This window comes from Staurois parvus, unplaced genomic scaffold (genome assembly GCF_062004578.1).
Source record: "Staurois parvus isolate SC_StPar_1 unplaced genomic scaffold, SC_StPar_1.0 ptg000052l, whole genome shotgun sequence".
In the NCBI taxonomy this organism is placed as follows: Eukaryota; Metazoa; Chordata; class Amphibia; order Anura; family Ranidae; genus Staurois; species Staurois parvus.
Genome location: NW_028317848.1, coordinates 829,104 through 848,857, shown reverse-complemented (window position 1 = coordinate 848,857; position 19,754 = coordinate 829,104). Strand labels below are relative to the sequence as shown.

General features: G+C 43.1%; 1 protein-coding gene across 1 annotated transcript in view; it reads left to right on the top strand.

Annotated features, from left to right (window-relative positions):
- Positions 1-19,754, top strand: part of VPS13B (vacuolar protein sorting 13 homolog B) — a 1,305,797-nt gene that overhangs the window by 770,030 nt on the left and 516,013 nt on the right. Inside the window, exons 26-29 of the mRNA XM_089666424.1 lie at positions 2,619-2,790; positions 6,139-6,253; positions 12,701-12,842; positions 14,193-14,607. Coding sequence (XP_089522550.1) covers positions 2,619-2,790; positions 6,139-6,253; positions 12,701-12,842; positions 14,193-14,607 — 844 coding nt within the window. The remainder of the gene's footprint in view (positions 1-2,618; positions 2,791-6,138; positions 6,254-12,700; positions 12,843-14,192; positions 14,608-19,754) is intronic.

Sequence of the window (19,754 nt, the reverse complement as noted above, 5' to 3'; positions counted from 1 at the left end):
TAGGCTTTATAACCAATGTTTAAATGTTTGTGTGGTCAGTAAGCCTCGGGACCCGTCCATAATTACCCACCTCTTGTGCAATTCCCACCCTGTCTCTGTGAGTTACTTTTAAAACATTGTCAAACAAAAATAAGTTTCCCCAGGCCGTATTTATGAATTTTTGAACTTTGTATGTTTTGCATACAAGTCTTCTTCTATACTGAGGGCTGCAAGGCCGACTGATTATTTTTCAAAGTCTTCTTTAAAGTGGAGTGAACTTCTAAATGAATTTTTTTCCTCTCTCTCTTAAAGGGAGAAAGGGGGGGGGGGGGCAGGGAACCCATCTGAGCACTTGTTTACATTGAACTGGAAAAGGAGGCATTTGCTTACAATATCCATAGATGATTTATATTTTGAGCTGTGAGTAATTCTTTTCACGCTGACAAGTTTATGGTATGCATTGAACTCCTGTGTGTGCTTATGGGCAGAGGGCAGGCCGAACACCACAGCTTCCTGCATTCATTTCAATCTGGGTGGCTGCAGGGGTACGCAGCAGGAGGGGAGAGGCTTAGGTTATTTCTTTCAGATGAAAGTTTGAAAACTGTTAATCATTTTTTTTTTTTTTTTTTGGAACTAGATTTAGATTAAGGCTGGAGAGCAAAGGTAATGCAGGCTTGAACACACCACTTGTTACTGTTTACCTAGGCCTAAACAGTGGTCGAAGTGTTTAGTCCTGGGGGACACTTTGTGATTGAACAAGAAGGTTGAGTTATTTTGATAAGGCCTAGCACCAGTGTGGCCAAAAAGCTGCGATCATCTTGAGGCCTTGAGGCGGGCCAAGGATAAAGACCTTATGTGTTTTGTTCTTCCTGATGCTCAAAGATAAATTCCTGCTAAGAAAATAAACTTTGTATTTGGACCAATTTGCAGAGCATCGGTGAAAGAATTAAATTGTTTATGTTAGGACTTGGAGTGAGAAGGTGTGGGAAAGTTGTAGACAAAGATGAGGGAGCTCATGTGCGATACCGGGATTGCTCTGTTTATCTAGATTCAGTGTAATAAGAAAAAGTGCAAATCAGAAATAGCAATTGCATATTAATTTGTCACTGGAAAGTAAAAAAATTCCCCCAGCAGGATATCATACACAGAATGGTGAGTTGATGGGAATTAGAGGTGCAGATCACTCACAAGTATCAGAAGCTCCAAGCAGTAATGACAGGGATCCTATGATGTGGTCTATTTGGTGTACAAGATGTTGTGCACAAACAATTATTAATGGTTTCTTTGATGCATTATTGTGCCAGTAAATATCATCATTTATGAACATTTGCAACTGGTGTGCAGCATCCAAAATGTACATAACATTGCAGTACAAAGCATGACAGGTGCTTTGTGGAATATGTTAACATATTTCTTTTTTTTTTTTTTACACTGCATGGGCTGGATTTTACATCTGTCTATTAGAGTTTAGTGTTAAAGTGGTCCCAGAAGCTCTATATTAGTGCGGCAATAATCCCTAATTTATTACGTTGTTACAAACCGTGTTTGACCTGTTCTATTTTCCCACACTGAGTTAATTTTTCCCCTTTTCTCTTCCCTCCTTCATGTTTTTGTCCTTCAGAGTGAACTTTTCCAAGTGGCATCTTTTAAGTGTGTTTATTTCAGCATTTAACATTGTAATTGCTGTAAAAGTATACAGCTCTTACCAGTGTTATGCAAGCTTTCATAAGACCACCCATGCTGGAATGTGCTTATTACAGCATTTCATGTAGCTAAATTTGATGGAGAGATCTACTAGTCACTTGACAGCACAACCAGGCTAATCAGGCCAAATGACTAGAGTAAATACATCACACTATTTTTTATTCCTTGAGTGTCTGCATAGTGTACACAATTTACAACCAGATAATGAAGCTGAATGACGCTGGTAAATACTGTATTATTTTCTTGGTAAGCCAGGTGTCTGGATAATATACACAATACCCATTTATCTTTCACAGTTTCATAAACTCTTGACTGTATGCTGTTAAGTTATTGTGCATTGCGTAAGTTATATATATAATATCTGTACAATGTGTGCTATTCTTGTAGATAGAAATAGGCTATGGCTATTTTTTTATAGCCAGAAAAAGTCAATTGGATTCTTTCTTTTTCAAGAATGCTCTGAAAAAAAATGGCAGTTGTAATGTGATTAGCTGCTTTGCGCAACAAGCAGAAGCATAGTTATGCAGTATGTGATCCAGAGCCCTAGGACATTTATTTTTATTATTATTAATCTATGTAGCTAATAATCTTGCCTTCAGAACATGTAAGGTCATTCATGTTATGCTATCTATAAAAAGTTTGTTTATGCTAAGTTTGCATGGGTTTCCTCCAGGGGACTAAGATTTCCTTTTACAATGTAAAATGTATTTGTATAGTATTTGACCACTCCTTACATAGTCCCTTTGGGAATGTGTGAATTTGTATATTCTTAGGACATTAGATAGTATGTTTTAGAGTCAAACTGGGATAAGTAGGAAAAATCGGCAGACTGAAATAAAATTATATATATTTGTAAGGATATATATATATATATAACTAAAAACATAAAAAAGTTGACTTGCACACTTTAATGTTCTGTTCACTTCTCAATGCAGGGCGATTCTATGCAGGCAGCAGAGGACTCCCCATTTTCTGATTCGGTTACCCTGGAGCAAACAACAAGTAATATTGGAGTGTCTAGTGGTCGGGTCAGTCTCTGGATGCAGTGGATGTTACCCAAAGTTACAATAAAACTCTTTGCTGTGGACCCTGCAAACAATGGAACAAGTATGGATGTGTTTCGCTGCTAACTTAATGTCAGAGTAGCCAGTCATAATTCAGCTGCTAATGACTGATTTGTTTTAGGCAGCTGTGTTTATAAATGTATGTATGTATGTATATATACAGTCATGGCCGAAATTGTTGGCACCCTTGATATTTCTCCAGGAAATCATGTATTTCTCACGAAACGTATTGCATTAACACATGTTTTGCTATACACATGTTTATTCCCTTTGTGTGTATTGGGACAAAACAAAAAAAGGGAGGAAAGAAAGCAAATTCGACATAATGTCACACAAACCTCCAAAAATGGGCTGGACAAAAGTATTGGCACCCTTTCACAACTGCGGATAAATAAGAATGTTACAAGCATGTGATGCTCCTGTAAACTCACCTGGGGCAAGTAACAGGTGTGGGCAATATAGAAATCACACCTGAAAGCAGATAAAAAGGAGAGACGTTCACTTAACCTTTGCATTGTGTGTCTGTCTGTGCCACACTAAGCATGGACAACAGAAAGAGGAGACGAGAACTGTCTGAGGACCTGAGAACCAAAATTGTGGCAAAATATCAACAATCTCAAGGTTACAAGTCCATCTCCAGAGAACTAGATTTGCCTTTGTCCACAGTGCGCAACATTATCAAGAAGTTTGCAACCCATGGCACTGTAGCTAATCTCCCTGGTCGTGGACGGATGAGGAAAATTGATGAAAGATTGCAACGCAGAATAGTCCGGATGGTGGATAAGCAGCCCCAAACATGTTCCAAAGACATTCAAGCTGTCCTGCAGGCTCAGGGAGCATCAGTGTCAGCGCGAACTATCCGTCGACATTTAAATGAAATGAAACGCTATGGCAGGAGACCCAGGAGGACCCCACTGCTGACACAGAGACATAAAAAAGCAAGACTACAGTTTGCCAAAATGTACTTGAGTAAGCCAAAAGCCTTCTGGGAAAACGTCTTGTGGACAGATGAGACCAAGATAGAGCTTTTCGGTAAAGCACATCATTCTACTGTTTACCGAAAACGGAATGAGGCCTACAAAGAACAAAACACAGTACCTACGGTAAAATATGGTGGAGGTTCAATGATGTTTTGGGGTTGTTTTGCTGCCTCTGGCACTGGGTGCCTTGACTGTGTGCAAGGCATCATGAAATCTGAGGATTACCAAAGGATTTTGGGTCGCACTGTAGGGCCCAGTGTCAGAAAGCTGGGTTTGCGTCCAAGATCCTGGGTCTTCCAGCAGGACAATGACCCCAAACATACGTCAAAAAGCACTCAGAAATGGATGGCAAAGAAGCGCTGGAGAGTTCTGAAGTGGCCAGCAATGAGCCCAGATCTAAATCCCATTGAACACCTGTGGAGAGATCTTAAAATTGCTGTTGGGAAAAGGTGTCCTTCCAATAAGAGAGACCTGGAGCTGTTTGCAAAGGAAGAGTGGTCCAAAATTCCGGGTGAGAGGTGTCAGAAGCTTATTGATGGTTATAGGAAGCGACTGATTTCAGTTATGTTTTCCAAAGGGTGTGCAACCAAATATTAAGTTAAGGGTGCCAATACTTTTGTCCAGCCCATTTTTGGGGTTTTGTGTGACATTATGTCATATTTGCTTTTCTGCCTCTGTTTTATATTTGTTCCAATACATACAAAGGGAATAAACATGTGTATAGCAAAACATGTGTTAATGCAATACCTTTTTTGTGTGAAATACTTGATTTTCAGGAAAAATATCAAGGGTGCCAACAATTTCGGCCATGACTGTATATGTATGTATATGTGTGTGTGTGTGTATGTGTGTGTGTGTGTGTGTATATATATATATATATATATATATATACACACACTGCTCAAAAAAAATTAAAGGAACACTTTTTAATCAGAGTATAGCAACAAGTCAATTAATCTCCTGGGATATTGATCAGTTCAGCTAAGTAGCAGAGGGGGTTGTTAATCAATTTCAACTGCTTTGGTGTTACTGAAATTAACAACAGGTGCATTGGTGGGCAACAATGAGATGACCCCCAAAACAGGAATGGTTTTACAAGTGGAGGCCACTGACATTTTTTTCCCCTACTCATCTTTTCTGACTGTTTCACTAGTTTTGCATTTGTCTAGGGTCAGTGTCACTACTGGTAGCATGAGGCGATACCTGGACCCAGAGAAACAGAGGTTGCACAGGCAGTCCAAGTCCTCCAAGATGACACATCAATATGTGCCATTGCCAGAAGGTTTGCTGTATCTCCCAGCACAGTCTCGAGCATGGAGGAGATTTCTGGAGACAGAGGCTATTACTCTAGGAGCAGGACCGGTATCTGCTCCTTTGTACAGGGAGGAACAGGATGAGCACTGCCAGAGCCCTACAAAATGACCTCCAGCAGGCCACTGGTGTGAATGTCTCTGACCAGACAATCGGAAACAGACTTCATGAGGGTAGCCTGAGGGCCCGACGTCCTTTAGTGGGCCCTGTGCTAACTGCCCAGCACCCCAGAGCTCGATTGGCATTTTCCATTGAACACCAGAAATGGCAGGTCTGCCACTGGTGCCCTGTGTTTTTCACAGATGAGAGCAGGTTCACCCTGACAGACGTGAAAGGGTCTAGAGAAGCCATGGAGAATGTTATGCTGCCTGTAACATCATTCAGCATAACCATTTTGGTGGTGGGTCAGTGATGGTCTGGGGAGGCATATCCATGGAGGGATGCACATACCCCTACAAGCTAGTCAATGGCACCTTGACTGCCATTAGGTCCTGGGTTCCTCCTGGTGCACGACAATGCCTTACCTCATGTGGCATGAGTATGCAGTCAATTCCTGAAGGATTTGACACCATTGAATGCCCCCACGTTCACCTCACCTAAATCCAATAGAACAAATCTGGGATATCCTGTCTCGTTTCCATCCAACGCCGCCAGGTTGCACCTCAGACTGTCCAAGAGCTCAGTGATGCCCTGGTCCAGATCTGGGAGGAAATACCCCAGGACACCATCTGTCATCTCATTAGGAGCATGCCCTGATGTTGTCAGGCATACATACAAGCACGTCGGGGCCATACACACTACTGAGTACCATTTTGAGTTGCTGCAATGAAATTTCAGCAAAATGGACTAGCCTGCTGCATCATTTTTTCACTTTGATTTTCTGGGTGTCTTTGAATTCAGTCCTCTGTAGGTTGATAATTTTCATTTCCATCAAACGATGGGGCATCCTTACGTTCCAAACACATTACCCAGTCAATATCAGTATAGATATCCAGCATGATATTTTTCCCCATTGAGATCTGTTCCTTTAATCTTTTTGAGTATTGTGTGTATATATATATATATATATGTATGTAATTTATTTGCACTTTATTTTTCAGAGATCTGTGTAGTTAGTGAACTGGAGGACCTCAATGCTTCTGTTGATGTCCAAGATGTCTATACTAAAGTCAAATGTAAGATTGAAAGTTTCAACATTGATCATTATAGGAGCAGGTAAGAGCAGTTATTTAGTGAACCTAGTTTTTTATATGCTGCTAAAACTAAGCCAGCGAAAAAAAAAAAATAGTTCTCCATAGCGAACAACTGTACCTAATTCGTCCTCAAAAGTCCTTCTTTTAGCAATGTGTAGTAATCTATAAAAAAAGAATAAAATATTATTTCACTTCTGGAGTTGTTTTAAAATGTAAAATTTTAATCTGTTAGTTTTGAACACCAATATAAAGCAAAAGTAGTGGTCAAAAATATCCAGTAGGTTTGACCATTTTTATCCTAACTACGCTATGGTCTGTGTGATGGTGGATGTGGCTAGTTTACTTGTCCATGGGTTAAACATTGTGTGCTAAAAGGTGTCCCTCTCTGCCATCTGAGAGGATTAGAAGGAATAAGGTCTCTGCATCATTGGTTGGACCTGACATAGTAAATAATGAGCAGACTTCAACTGAGTTTTTCTATGTCCAGGATTCCAGCAAGGAAATCTCCCCCCATTCCCAATGATCCTGACTTGGTTTTATCTGTATGGTATCATTGTCACCAGCATAGTGCCTGTGTGGGTTTCCTGGATAATTCTATGGAGAATCCTCTAGGGAGCGTACAAATCCACATTCATGTACGCTCCACCCTCTACAATAGAAATTTCAAACTGCTTTTTTGGGTTGGAAATGCACTTAATCTTTCCTGCTACCAATCAACCAGCTTATGAATTTAAACCAAATTAAGCCCTAATGTTTCAGTGACCACTAATGTACAGTATTTAAACTTCTGTAACTGCCTGTATGCAATATCTTACATGATTAGTCTCGTGAAATGAAGCAGCTATTGTGATTTAACACAAACCTGCAGAGAGGCTTTCTTTTACTCCCTTACCACTCCGCTCAGCCATCAGGAGTGAAAGATAAGTCCTATGAAAATTACACATCCCTGAACTTGTCACTTATTCAGGGTTTGCTTGAAATGAGTCATGTTGTCCTCCATACCTGGAAGTACTAAGTATTTTCATTTGGGTCCTAGTGCTGAGAAGTGGGGAAGCAAAAAAACTGGTAGATGTATGCCGGGGATGGATGAATGGAACACCTGTTGCTTTGCTCAGAATGGGCAAAGCCAAGGTTTGCTTTAAAGCAGGAAGAACAGCACTGTAAACAATTCAGCCCATTTTTCGCTGAATATTAATTTCAGTCTAATATGGTTCAAATTATGGAGTGAAAGGAAATTAAAGAGGGGGATATAGGAGGTAGGGGGAACACAGGTATGGCCTCATCATTAGGTAGTGCAGTGGCTGAAGGTGGCAGGCTGACAAAGGAAACCTCATTGCTAACGTCTCTGAATAATGGTGTCACCCTTTCTAGCATGGTGGGGGTGGATTATTCAAAGACTGAGCAGTATTGCAATTGTTTTGGTTTACAAACAGCAGCTCCCTTGTTTTGTGTTTCCTTCAATTTTGTATTTATCTCAATTGTCACCACACTGGAGCCTGTCATTTGTTCAGAGTGGAACAACATTGCCTTTTTTTTGTTTAGTTTAATTTGTTTTGAAAATAGCCTGTGTATCCTGATTGTCGAAAACTGTAGGTTCTGTGGCTACAAAGAAAAAACATAGCGATCCACAACCTGTTAATTAGAAACCAGTGTTATTCCTGTTTCCCATTATCTGCTTGTTACATTGACATCACAAACTGATTTCAAGATGGTAGTAATCTAGTTTCCTGAAAATAACTTTTGCTCATCCTTCCTGCTAATGTGTTCTTAATTCCCCATGTGCTGTTAGTTGTGCACTGTATATCCTACTAAGATGCTAAACTGAAATGATGTATGTCCTTGTTTACAGTGTGTATTGTTGCCTGACAGTTGCAATGTTGAAGGAATGGGGTGAAGGTGGGGGGGGGGGGTTATTCCTTTCTGTCAGAGCAGTTTAAAGGGGCAGTCCATCCAAAACAGATGTATAGGTTTTGTCTGGTCAGAGGTCGGTTATATCACCTACCAGCCTCTTTTATCTCTCAGATAATTAATTTTAATCATTCTGTTCCTGATTTCCCAGGTCTGTCTACTGTGAAATTTACAAGAGTGTATCATGCCGGCATTTTCATTTGTTTTAATTGACAGAGATTGTCCTGTGATTAACATAGCCGCCATGCTATAATGTCATAGGAGTGAGACTCTGCAGTGGGGAAGACCAGAAACAGAACACTGCAAAAGGTTAACTATTGGGTCTAGAGCCCCTGAGAGATGTAAGAAGCCAGAGGGTGGTTTCATCTGCCACTGCCCATGTTTATGTTGATTATCACTTATTGCACATTGCAGGCAAGGGTAACATTGTATTTATTACAGGCCAGGTGAGAGCTGGCAGGCAGGCGTTTTTCTTGGGATATTTCTACAATGCAAAGAGAAACCTGTGGTGAGACCATGTAGTCACTATTTATCAAAGCTCTAGCCTCCATTCTGACCCATGTGATCCTTTAACCTCTGCCAGTGGTGACAAGAATAAACCTAACCTTACTTGAGACCTTGTTTGGTATTGCTTTGCATTGTTAAAATGAATGTAAAGGAAAAGTCCTCCCTCATTTAATATTAGACAAGCTTTTCTATTTCATGGAAGGAAAAAATGATCAATAGTTCTGCCCTTTAGGTGCAAAGTGCATAAGACCCTTTTCTGCTGCATATATTGTCCTTGTTTGACCTTCTCTGTAACTCTTTATACCCAGTTTTTTTTTAAACCAATATTATTCGTTTGCATTTTGTGGAACTAAACCCACCAGTTTAACTGTCTCCCAGAACAATTACATTTAAGGCATGCATATGGTGATACCTGTTACAGTTCCCAGTGTGCTTATGTCAACTCTCAACAAAGCTTTTAAACCCTCAGGTGGCTGGTGTCATAGCTCATCACATGTAGAGCACCATGGCAATTTCAGGTCTAAACAAAGGCTAAGATTGTACCTTCCATGACCAGTGGTTTTAGTTTTACTTTGATAGTAGAAGGCCCCTGTCACATTTGAGCATTGGTTGTTGCAATCATTTTTTTGCTTTTTCAGATATGCTTTATGGCATCTGGGAGAGTTTGTTGCCTTGGTATGCTTTGCTGTGCAATGTTCTCTGCACAAGGTACAGCTATTGCATTCATTTATCAATTTAGCGTCACATTGTGGTGTGACAAGAATAAATTCTGCAACTGACTTATAGAGCCTTGAAGGCACAGATAGATTTACAAAAGATAAAAGGAAAGTGTCTACTGATAATGATCTACAGAATAGTTATAATGATCCAATAATAGCCTAAGGTTGGGAAATGCCTAAATAAAGGTTTATTCTTGTAATCATTTGCCACAAGCCTAATCAAGCTTTGCGCTAAATTCACCTATCAGAAATTATTTTTCTCATGTATTAATAGTGTGCTGGTTAAATCTAAAAGAGCAGCGGTGGGTAACTCTTCCTGTATTGTTATAGTACAAGTTCCGATACTCTTGATTTCCCTAGCTGACCAGTTATGGATGCAGACCCTCCAAATAGTAACCTGATAGTTAACCATCTTATTAGATTTTCAAGACACATGGGGTGCTTATCAGTTTAAACACAATATGCTGATGACAGCTGTTTTGTTGGCTGTTATTTCCTTAAAGGACTCTTGCAGGAAAACTGAAAGTCCCTGGTTTGTTTGTAATGCCACCAAGTAACACCGCAGAGGTTCTCTTCCCTGATACTACATCCACAATGCTATCTGGACTTAAAGCTAAAATAAAATACTACTCTCTTTCTCATGGTTGGACATTGTTTACCAATTTCTGTAAACAGCTGTGGATAGGAGGCCTGCTCTTATTTACAAAAGGCCCATGGGAGGGGAGGACCTCTTGCTGTGGGTTTCCAAGCAATTAGGGTTTTTTTTGTTTCTCCTGGAAGTTCCTTTAAGAACATTACAGTGGGGATCGAAAGTTTGGGCACCCCAGCTAAAAATTTGTATTAATGTGCATAAAGAAGCCAAGAAAAGATGGAAAAATCTCCAAAAGGCATCAAATTACAGATTAGACATTCTTATAATATGTCAACAAAAGTTAGATTTTATTTCCATCATTTACACTTTCAAAATAACAGAAAACAAAACAATGGCGTCTGCAAATGTTTGGGCACCCTGCAGAATTTATAGCATGCACTGCCCCCTTTGCCAAGCTGAGACCTGCCAGTGTCATGGATTGTTCTCAATCATCGTCTGGGAAGACCAGGTGATGTCAATCTCAAAGGTTTTAAATGCCCAGACTCATCTGACCTTACCCCAACAATCAGCACCATGGGTTCTTCTAAGCAGTTGTCTAGAAAACTGAAACTGAAAATAGTTGACGCTCACAAAGCTGGAGAAGGCTATAAGAAGATAGCAAAGCGTTTTCAGATGTCAATATCCTCTGTTCGGAATGTAGTTAAGAAATGGCAGTCATCAGGAACAGTGGAAGTTAAAGCAAGATCTGGAAGACCAAGAAAAATATCAGACAGAACAGCTCGCAGGATTGTGAGAAAAACAATTTAAAACCCACGTTTGACTGCACGATTCCTCTGGAAAGATCTGGCAGACACTGGAGTTGTGGTACACTATTCCACTATAAAGAGATACTTGTACAAATATGGTCTTCATGGAAGAGTCATCAGAAGAAAACCTCTTCTACGTCCTCACCACAAAAATCATCATTTGAACTTTGCAAATGAACATATAGACAAGCCTGATGCATTTTGGAAACAAGTTCTGTGGACCGATGAGGTTAAAATTGAACTTTTTGGCCAGAATGAGCAAAGGTACGTTTGGAGAAGAAGGGGCACAGAATTTAATGAAAAGAACCTCTGTCCAACTGTTAAGCATGGGGTTGGATCAATCATGCTTTGGGGTTGTGTTGCAGCCAGTGGCACAGGGAACATCTCACGAATAGAACGAAAAATGGATTCAATAAAATTTCAGCAAATTTTGGATGGTAACTTGATGCCATCTGTGAAAAAGCTGAAGTTAAAGAGAAGATGGCTTCTACAAATGGATAATGATCCTAAACACACCTCGAAATCCACGGGGGATTACATCAAGAGGCGTAAACTGAAGGTTTTGCCATGGCCTTCACAATCTCCTGACGTCAACATAATTGAAAATCTATGGATAGACCTTAAAAGAGCAGTGCGTGACAGACAGCCCAGAAATCTCAAAGAACTGGAAGACTTTTGTAAGGAAGAATGGGCAAAGATACCTCAAACAAGAATTGAAAGACTCTTGGCTGGCTACAAAAAGCGTTTACAAGCTGTGATACTTGCCAAAGGGGGCAGTACAAGATATTAACTCTGCAGGGTGCCCAAACTTTTGCAGACACCATTTTTTTGTTTTCTGTTATTTTGAAAGTGTAAATGATAGAAATAAAATCTAACTTTTGTTGACATATTATAAGAATGTCTAATCTGTAATTTGATGCCTTTTGGAGATTTTTCCATCTTTCCTTGGCTTCTTTATGCACATTAATACAAATTTTTAGCTGGGGTGCCCAAACTTTCGATCCCCACTGTACATGTGACAAGTAATGTCATACACTTTCCATGACTAGGATCTGCTTTACAGAATACAGGTCATAGAGTGGCTTCTGCCACTGTGTATACGAAGTATACATACACTTATTCTTGAGAGTCTGTTGACGACAGTTAAAGTGTTACTAAACCCACAACAGTAAAATCAGTCTGAATATGCAGTAAAGCATGCTTGTTATACTCGTGGAACCTAAGTGGTTAATCCTCTGTATTGTTTAAAAAAGCTGTTTGAGCCTGACTTCTCTGATCCTTCCCATCTTCCAGTGCCCCCCTCTTTTCTCCTGATGATAAGACATATTGTGGAGATACTCTGCATATGCTCAGCTTGGTGTGTATTGCTAGAGAAGTTTTTTCTTTTTCTTGGGAGAGTGCATGTGATCAGCACAGGTCCAATCAGCACTGCTTAGACAGAGGTCAGGGGTTCTACATCCTCCTAGAGCAGAAAGAAAACTCCTCCTGCAAGCTTTAACATGTGTTCTGCTGAACACTGATAGAAGTCACAAGACTGCTCTAACTGCTGATGAGAAAAGGTATTTATCAGCTTATATTTACTAAAACAATTGCTTTTCCACTCTCTGTGTACTGTGGGAGACCAGACAGAGTGAATGTGGGGTCCTAGGTTTAGTAACACTTTAAAAGATACAAAGTGCTATAACCTTTAGCAGCCAATTAGAGTTCAGCTCATTTTGGTCCATTTAGAAATTTGCTTGTATGGGTCACTGCACTTTGTACAGCATTGTACTGCCAGCATTGGATTAGTGAAAGAGTTTATTTATAGCCCACTGCAGCTCTGCATCATATACATATTGGTATTATTAAGAAAGGAAATCCACCATATCTACCAGCTTATTATTATCATTGCAATTTGTTTTTCTTTCTTCTCTCTACACTTTGTAAAAATCTTGAAGTCTTGGTGAAAACTGTTGGTGTCTGGGGCAATATGGCGGCGTTTTCCTTTCATGTACCGACAAGCTGAACAGACGCACCACATTGGTTCGACCCGTCAGCAAGCAAGACCCCTTCAGTAACTTTTCTGGCTTCTTCCCTTCTGTAAGAATTGATTTTCATATTAATTTTGATAAAGAACCTTCATCAACCCTTCTATTTCTCTAAATTGCTAAATTTAAACATTTTATTGTATTCATAGATATTTTTGCCATGATATACCTTATTTTAAGGCATATTTATTCTATATTTGTATGGTTGATGGATGTTCTTTTGAGTGAAGGGTTTTAATCTAAATTGTTATCCACAATCTAAAAGTTAATCAAAGAGCCCACCAGCTGCTCTGCGTGGCTTTGCCTGCTTTAATAGCCTACCATTTACTGTCTCAGAAAAAGCACTTTCAAAATACATAGTTTTATGTTTATTTCAGAAAATAGTAGAATCTATTCGATAAAGGAAACACTACTATTTGCTGGCTATCTACCTATGTCTGTCTCTTTGTATGGATGTATTTTTCTCCCTGAAATTGATTTGAACATATGATGAAGCAAGAGACAGTTTCCAACATTATTAAATTCTTCTTGCCCTAGGCAATGTGCTAATTATTTTAAATCATACTATATTAAAATGATATCAATATATATTCAAAACATACTATAATCATACTATATCCATACTATATTCAAAAAGAACACCACAGATTTGTTCTCCCTCTCTACTCACCCTGCCACTGTATAATAACGACTGAAAGCAAAGTTCCTATTGGGATATGGGAGAAAGTTTTTCTGATTCGGACCTACTACATGTCATGTAATATTTCATTATTCATTTTCCCCACAAGTATACCATTCCATTTATAAAGCTATTATAGCTGTATAGCATTTTACCAAAAAAAAATGAAATTCATTTGTTAATCAAATGGAGTTTACATGTGGTAGACCAACTTTAAACACACCTAAATTATAATATTTTTTGTAACTACAGAAAGAGCTTTTTCCTTCAGACTTAATCTGTGCCTTTTTATTATATTTTTTTTTTGGCTTTTACTTTGTATATTTTAAAAGTATGTTCTTTTGTGTTACATATGTATTAGCATTTTAGTCTTTTTTATTAGAATAGTATCTTAAAAATCCTTATACACAGTATGTTTATGCTCTAGTTGAGGGCAATCAAACATTAGTGCCAATTTACTTGGATTTCCTTCTTATTTGCTCCTGTACCATTAGTCCTCAGATGAAATGATCTCTTCACATTTTTTCCATATATATTTGGACACCACCAACCTTCAACCTTAGAACCAACCTTTATATAAAAGTAATTAGTAATGATCCTATACTACTTTAACTATAAAGGTCTTTTAAATGTTGTGTTTGTGCATTGGATATGTTCTAACTTATTGCACTACTAATTGTGGTTCTACCTATTGTATGTTCTACCACCTTCTCTTCCACACAGACCACAGCAAAACTATTAGAGAGTTCCCACCAACAGCATGGCTTTCTTTCTCTCACATACACCAAAGCTGTGACCAGGAATGTCCGCCACAAGTTGACCACAAGAGGCGAAAGGACTTCTCGGAGCTTTCAGAAACTTTCTGAAGGTTCATCGGATGGTTCCCCTCACTTCCTTCATGAAATCTTAATTTCAGCGCAAGCCTTTGATATTGTACTATTTTTCCCTTTGCTTAATGCAATTTCCAGTATTTTTGAAGCTAGACGACCTCGAAGTCAGAAGGAGAAACATAAATCATCTGGGCAGCCCATGAGGTCACACACGCTAACCTCTCGAAGTCTACCACTTATCTACATCAACACTAGTGTCATCAGAGTCTTCATTCCCAAAGCTGAAGAAAGGCAACCAAATGTAGCAGGTTGGTTCATATATTAAGGCCCCAGTCACACTTGTAGAGTTCCCTGCTATTATCTGCAGATGGGAAGCCCCATTAACAGCTGCAGGAGGCTGACAGCTCCTGCCAATATTTGCTGCAATCACCTGCAAATGATTGGCACTGGACACAGACTGCATACAGGGCGATCAGCCGCGGGAGCTGTCAGCCTCCCAGTGCGTTCAGTGAGGCTTCCTACCTGCAGCTAATTGCAGGGAAACCCACTGGGTCTCCTGCAGCTAATTGCAAAGAGCTCCATTCACAAGAATGGGGCCTAAAGGAGATGGGATAAGGTGCAAAATATACTACTCCAGTTCTTAACATGTCTTAAAATTTTACAGAGCTTTTTGAGCCCTTGAGTGCCAAATTTTTGCATTTGTCCAAAAGCTTCTTTGTCTATTTTATTGAGTCTTCAATAAAACCATAGGATTTGTAATAAAATAGCTTGTGTTCTTAAGACTTTTGTATCTTTACACAACTGTGATTAAGGATGCTTACATTTGGAATGCTAATCATGTTAACCTAATGCATGTCTTGCTATTTAATGATCACATAATAGAATCAAATTTAAACCATATTTTTCTAGTCCTGGAGCACTGAAATATTTTTTTTCATGTTCCATTATTCAAAAAATGCTTTGCATAGTCCGAATTTATTTCTATGGTGAAACAAGCAATTAAATACAGTGCTCAGCATAACTTAGTACACCCCAACAAATTTGTCAGAAAACCTTTATTTTCCTATCAGAATCAACATTTTCTATGGGACACTATACTACAAAATACTCCCACAAATGTTGGCCATTGATTGCAAACAAGATTTGTTAAATTGCACACACAAAAAAGTATTTTTCCTAACAAACACCATGTTGCAAAAATGAATACACGCCAATGAAAGTCTTAGCAGCAAAGATAAACAAAATCCTAATTAACAAGAATTCAACTATTGGTGAGTTTATTTATTAATTAAACAGGTGTCCAGCAGACAGTTGATTATAAAAGAGCGTTACTGAACAAAGAAAACCCCTTCCCATTTCATGCTGTCAGCAATGGCACCACATAGAAGAGAAATGTCACAAGGCCTAAGTAAGAAAATAATTTCCTTACACAAGAAAGATGAAGGCTACAAGAAGATCAGCTTATCAGTCAGAAAATAGCAAAAGCGATACAAAAATTTTACAAGATGGAACGTCTACGGAATACCTCGACAGGAGGGTCTTCTGATTAGAAGGATTGAAGAAAATCGCCATGCAAGTTCACTGCAGTTAGCTAAAGAAGTAGAATGCCAAACTGGGGTGATTGTTTCCCCTGACACAGTACAGCATACACTGCAAAGGAATGGCGTGCATGGGTGTTGTCCACAAAGGAAGCCTCTCCTAAAGCCCATGCACAAAAAAGCCTACCTAGAATTTGCCAGGGCCCATGCTGAAAATGAAGACGACTACTGGAACTCTGTACTCTGGAGTGATGAGACCAAGATAAATGTTTTTGGAACTGATGGCTTCAAAACTGTATGGCGTTGCAAAGGGGAGAAGTACAAAGAAATATTCATGGTGCCTACGATGAAATATGGTGGTATCAGTGTCCTTCTGTGAGGATGCATGAGTGCTGCTGGTGTCGGGGAGCTGCATTTCATTGATGGTATCATGAATTCACAGATGTACTGCTCTATATTGAATGAGAAGATGCTACCATCATTCCGTTCCCTTGGTCACTGTCAGGGCTCCAGGGTGTGACCAGAGGTATGTGACTGACGCAGGGAAACGCAGGCTTCAGATATGTTATAAATATAATTTATTAACACTAACAATACAAACATAAACGCAGTGCAATACTAAAACATAACACAGTGCAAACAAACCAAACCAACCACCCACAGATAACAGTACATACAATGCAAGCATCGTCAGGCAGGCCGGGATTATCAACAGGAGGTCAGAACGTATGGGGTTAAGCAGGAGAATGGTCAGACAAAGCCAGGGATCTGGAGCAGGAGAATGGTCAGACAAAGCCAGGGATCAGGAGCAGGAGAATGGTCAGACAAAGCCAGGGATCAGGAGCAGGAGAATGGTCAGACAAAGCCAGGGATCAGGAGCAGGAGAATGGTCAGACAAAGCCAGGGATCAGAAGCAGGAGAATGGTCAGACAAAGCCAGGGATCAGAAGCAGGAGAATGGTCAGACAAAGCCAGGGATCAGAGCAGGGTCAGCAACGAATCAGACAGGAACAGGGAGCAGGAACAGGATACAGGGCCCAGGAGAAACACACACCAAGGCAGAGTCTGCAGGTCTGGCCATCCCTTAAATACACCAGTATAATCAGTTCCAGGTGTTTAGCTGGCTGCAAGGTTGAGTCTCTGATTGCTGGGAGCACCCGCTGGCCAGCCCTGGTACTGCAGCTCATAAGGCAGGTGAGTCCCACCATTGCTGGCCAGTCCATTCCTGAGAGTACCCCCCCCTCAAGGAGCGGCCTCAGGACGCTCCAAACAGTCCTAGCTGGGCAAAATGTTCCACCGCCCGGGTCTGGTAACTGGCGGGATATCAAAGACTGGTACACCGGGCAGGACTCCGGGCAGCGGCACACCGGACAGGACTCCGGGCAGCGGCACACCGGGCAGGGGCACACCGGGCAGAGGCACATCGGGCAGAGGCACACCGGGCAGAGGCACATCGGGCTGGACTCCGGGCAGAGGCACATCGGGCTGGATTCCGGGCAGAGGCACATCGGGCTGGACTCCGGGCAGAGGCACATCGGGCTGGACTCCGGGCAGAGGCACATCGGGCTGGACTCCGGGCAGAGGCACATCGGGCTGGACTCCGGGCAGAGGCACATCGGGCTGGACTCCGGGCAGAGGCACATCGGATTACCAGGCGAAGCAGCAGGCAGCGGGCCACCAGGCGGAGCAGCAGGCAGCGGGTCACCAGGCGGAGCAGCAGGCAGCGGGCCTCCAGGCGGGGCGACAGGCATCGGGCCCCCAGGCGGGGCGATAGGCATCGGGCCCCCAGGCGGAGCGGCGGGCGCCGGACCCCCAGGCGGAGCGACAGGTCTCGGGCCCCCAGGCAGAGCAGCGGGCGCCGGACCCCCAGGCGGAGCAACAGGTCTCGGGCCCCCAGGCGGAGCGGCGGGCGCCGGACCCCCAGGCGGAGCGACAGGTCTCGGGCCCCCAGGCGGAGCGACAGGTCTCGGGCCCCCAGGCGGAGCGGCGGGCGCCGGACCCCCAGGCGGAGCAACAGGTCTCGGGCCCCCAGGCGGAGCGGCGGGCGCCGGACCCCCAGGCGGAGCGACAGGTCTCGGGCCCCCAGGCGGAGCGACAGGTCTCGGGCCCCCAGGCGGAGCGACGGGTCTCGGGCCCCCAGGCGGAGCGACGGGTCTCGGGCCCCCAGGCGGAGCGACGGGTCTCGGGCCCCCAGGCGGAGCGACGGGTCTCGGGCCCCCAGGCGGAGCGGCGGGCCTAGGACCCCCAGGCGGAGCGACAGATCTCGGGCCCCCAGGCGGAGCGGCGGGCGCCGGACCCCCAGGCGGAGCGACAGGTCTCGTGCCCCCAGGCGGAGCGGCGGGCACCGAGTCACCAGGCATGACAGTGGGCTCCGAGTCAACTGGCATGACCGCTGGCACTGGGTCAGACATTGGATCGTCTGGCTGGACAGCGGGCATCGGGTCACCAGGCATCAGGTCATTTGGCTCGACAGCGGGCACCGCGTCATCTGGCAAGGCAGTGGGCTCCGAGTCAACTGGTATGACCGCGGGCACTGGGTCAGACATTGGATCGTCTGGCTGGACAGCGGGCATCGGGTCACCAGGCATCAGGTCATTTGGCTCAACAGCGGGCACCGCGTCATCTGGCAAGACAGTGGGCACCAAGTCACCAGGCACGACAGTGGGCTCTGAGTCAATTGGCACGACAGCGGGCACCGAGTCATCAGGTACCGTATTGTCTGGCTCGACAGCGGGCATCGGGTCACCAGGTATGACAGCGGGCACTGGGTCACCAGGCATCAGGTCATTTGGCTTGCCAGCGGGCACCGCGTCATCTGGCAAGGCAGTGGGCACCGGGTCACCAGGCATTGGATCGTCTGGCTCGACAGCGGGCATCGGGTCACCAGATATGACAGCGGGCACTGGGTCACCAGGCATCAGGTCATTTGGCTCACCAGCGGGCACCGCGTCATCTGGCAAGGCAGTGGGCACCGAGTCACCAGGTACGACAGCGGGCTCTGAGTCAATTGGCACGACAGCGGGCACCGGATCAGGTACCGGATCATCTGGATCAACAGCGGGCATCGAGTCAACTGGCCTAATAGGATCATCAGGCTGGATCAGTTCATCATGCTGGGTAGAGGCATCAGGCTGAGTAGAGGCATCAGGCTGAGTAGGGGCATCAGGCTGAGTAGGGGCATCAGGCTGAGTAGGGGCATCAGGCTGAGTAGGGGCATCAGGCTGAGTAGGGGCATCAGGCTGAGTAGAGGCATCAGGCTGGGTACAGGCATCAGGCTGGGTACAGACCTCAGGCTGAAGTGCGGGTGCCGAGGCACCAGGCTGAACCACGGAAGGCAGGTTCTCAGACGGCAGGCTCACCGGTTTGGATACTGGCAGGATGGTACTGGTTGGAAAGAATTTTCGCTTTTTTCTGGTTTTAACTACTGGAGCACTGCAAGTAAACGCAGGTCTGCAAACGAATGGAGCAGCTGGAGACAGAGAAGAGCTGGAGGATGGAACAGAGGAGGGAGCAGTTGCTACAGAGGACTTTTTTACAGGGTTAAAGGCAGGATAGGTGCAGCGAGTGGGAACAGGGTACTGACATGCGGTAGATAGCAGGGCAGGAGGAGCTGTTGGGAATGCAGGAATAGAGCTTTGAGGAAATAGATTAGAAGCAGGACTGGGTTTTTGTAGGCTGACTGAGGCTGGGTGCAACAAATCTGTCCATGTCTGCAGTATGGGTTGAACAAAGCTGAGCTTACACAAAGCCTGTCTGACCAAAGACTGCACTGCGTTTATACAATCTCTTAGTATCTGTGGTGAACATGCAGCATAATGCTCCAAGAAGCAATCCACATCATCCTCTAATAACCATACCAGGGACTCTACCTGGTCGGCACTAAATGGCGGCAAAAATTCATCCCTGCATTCGGGGGTA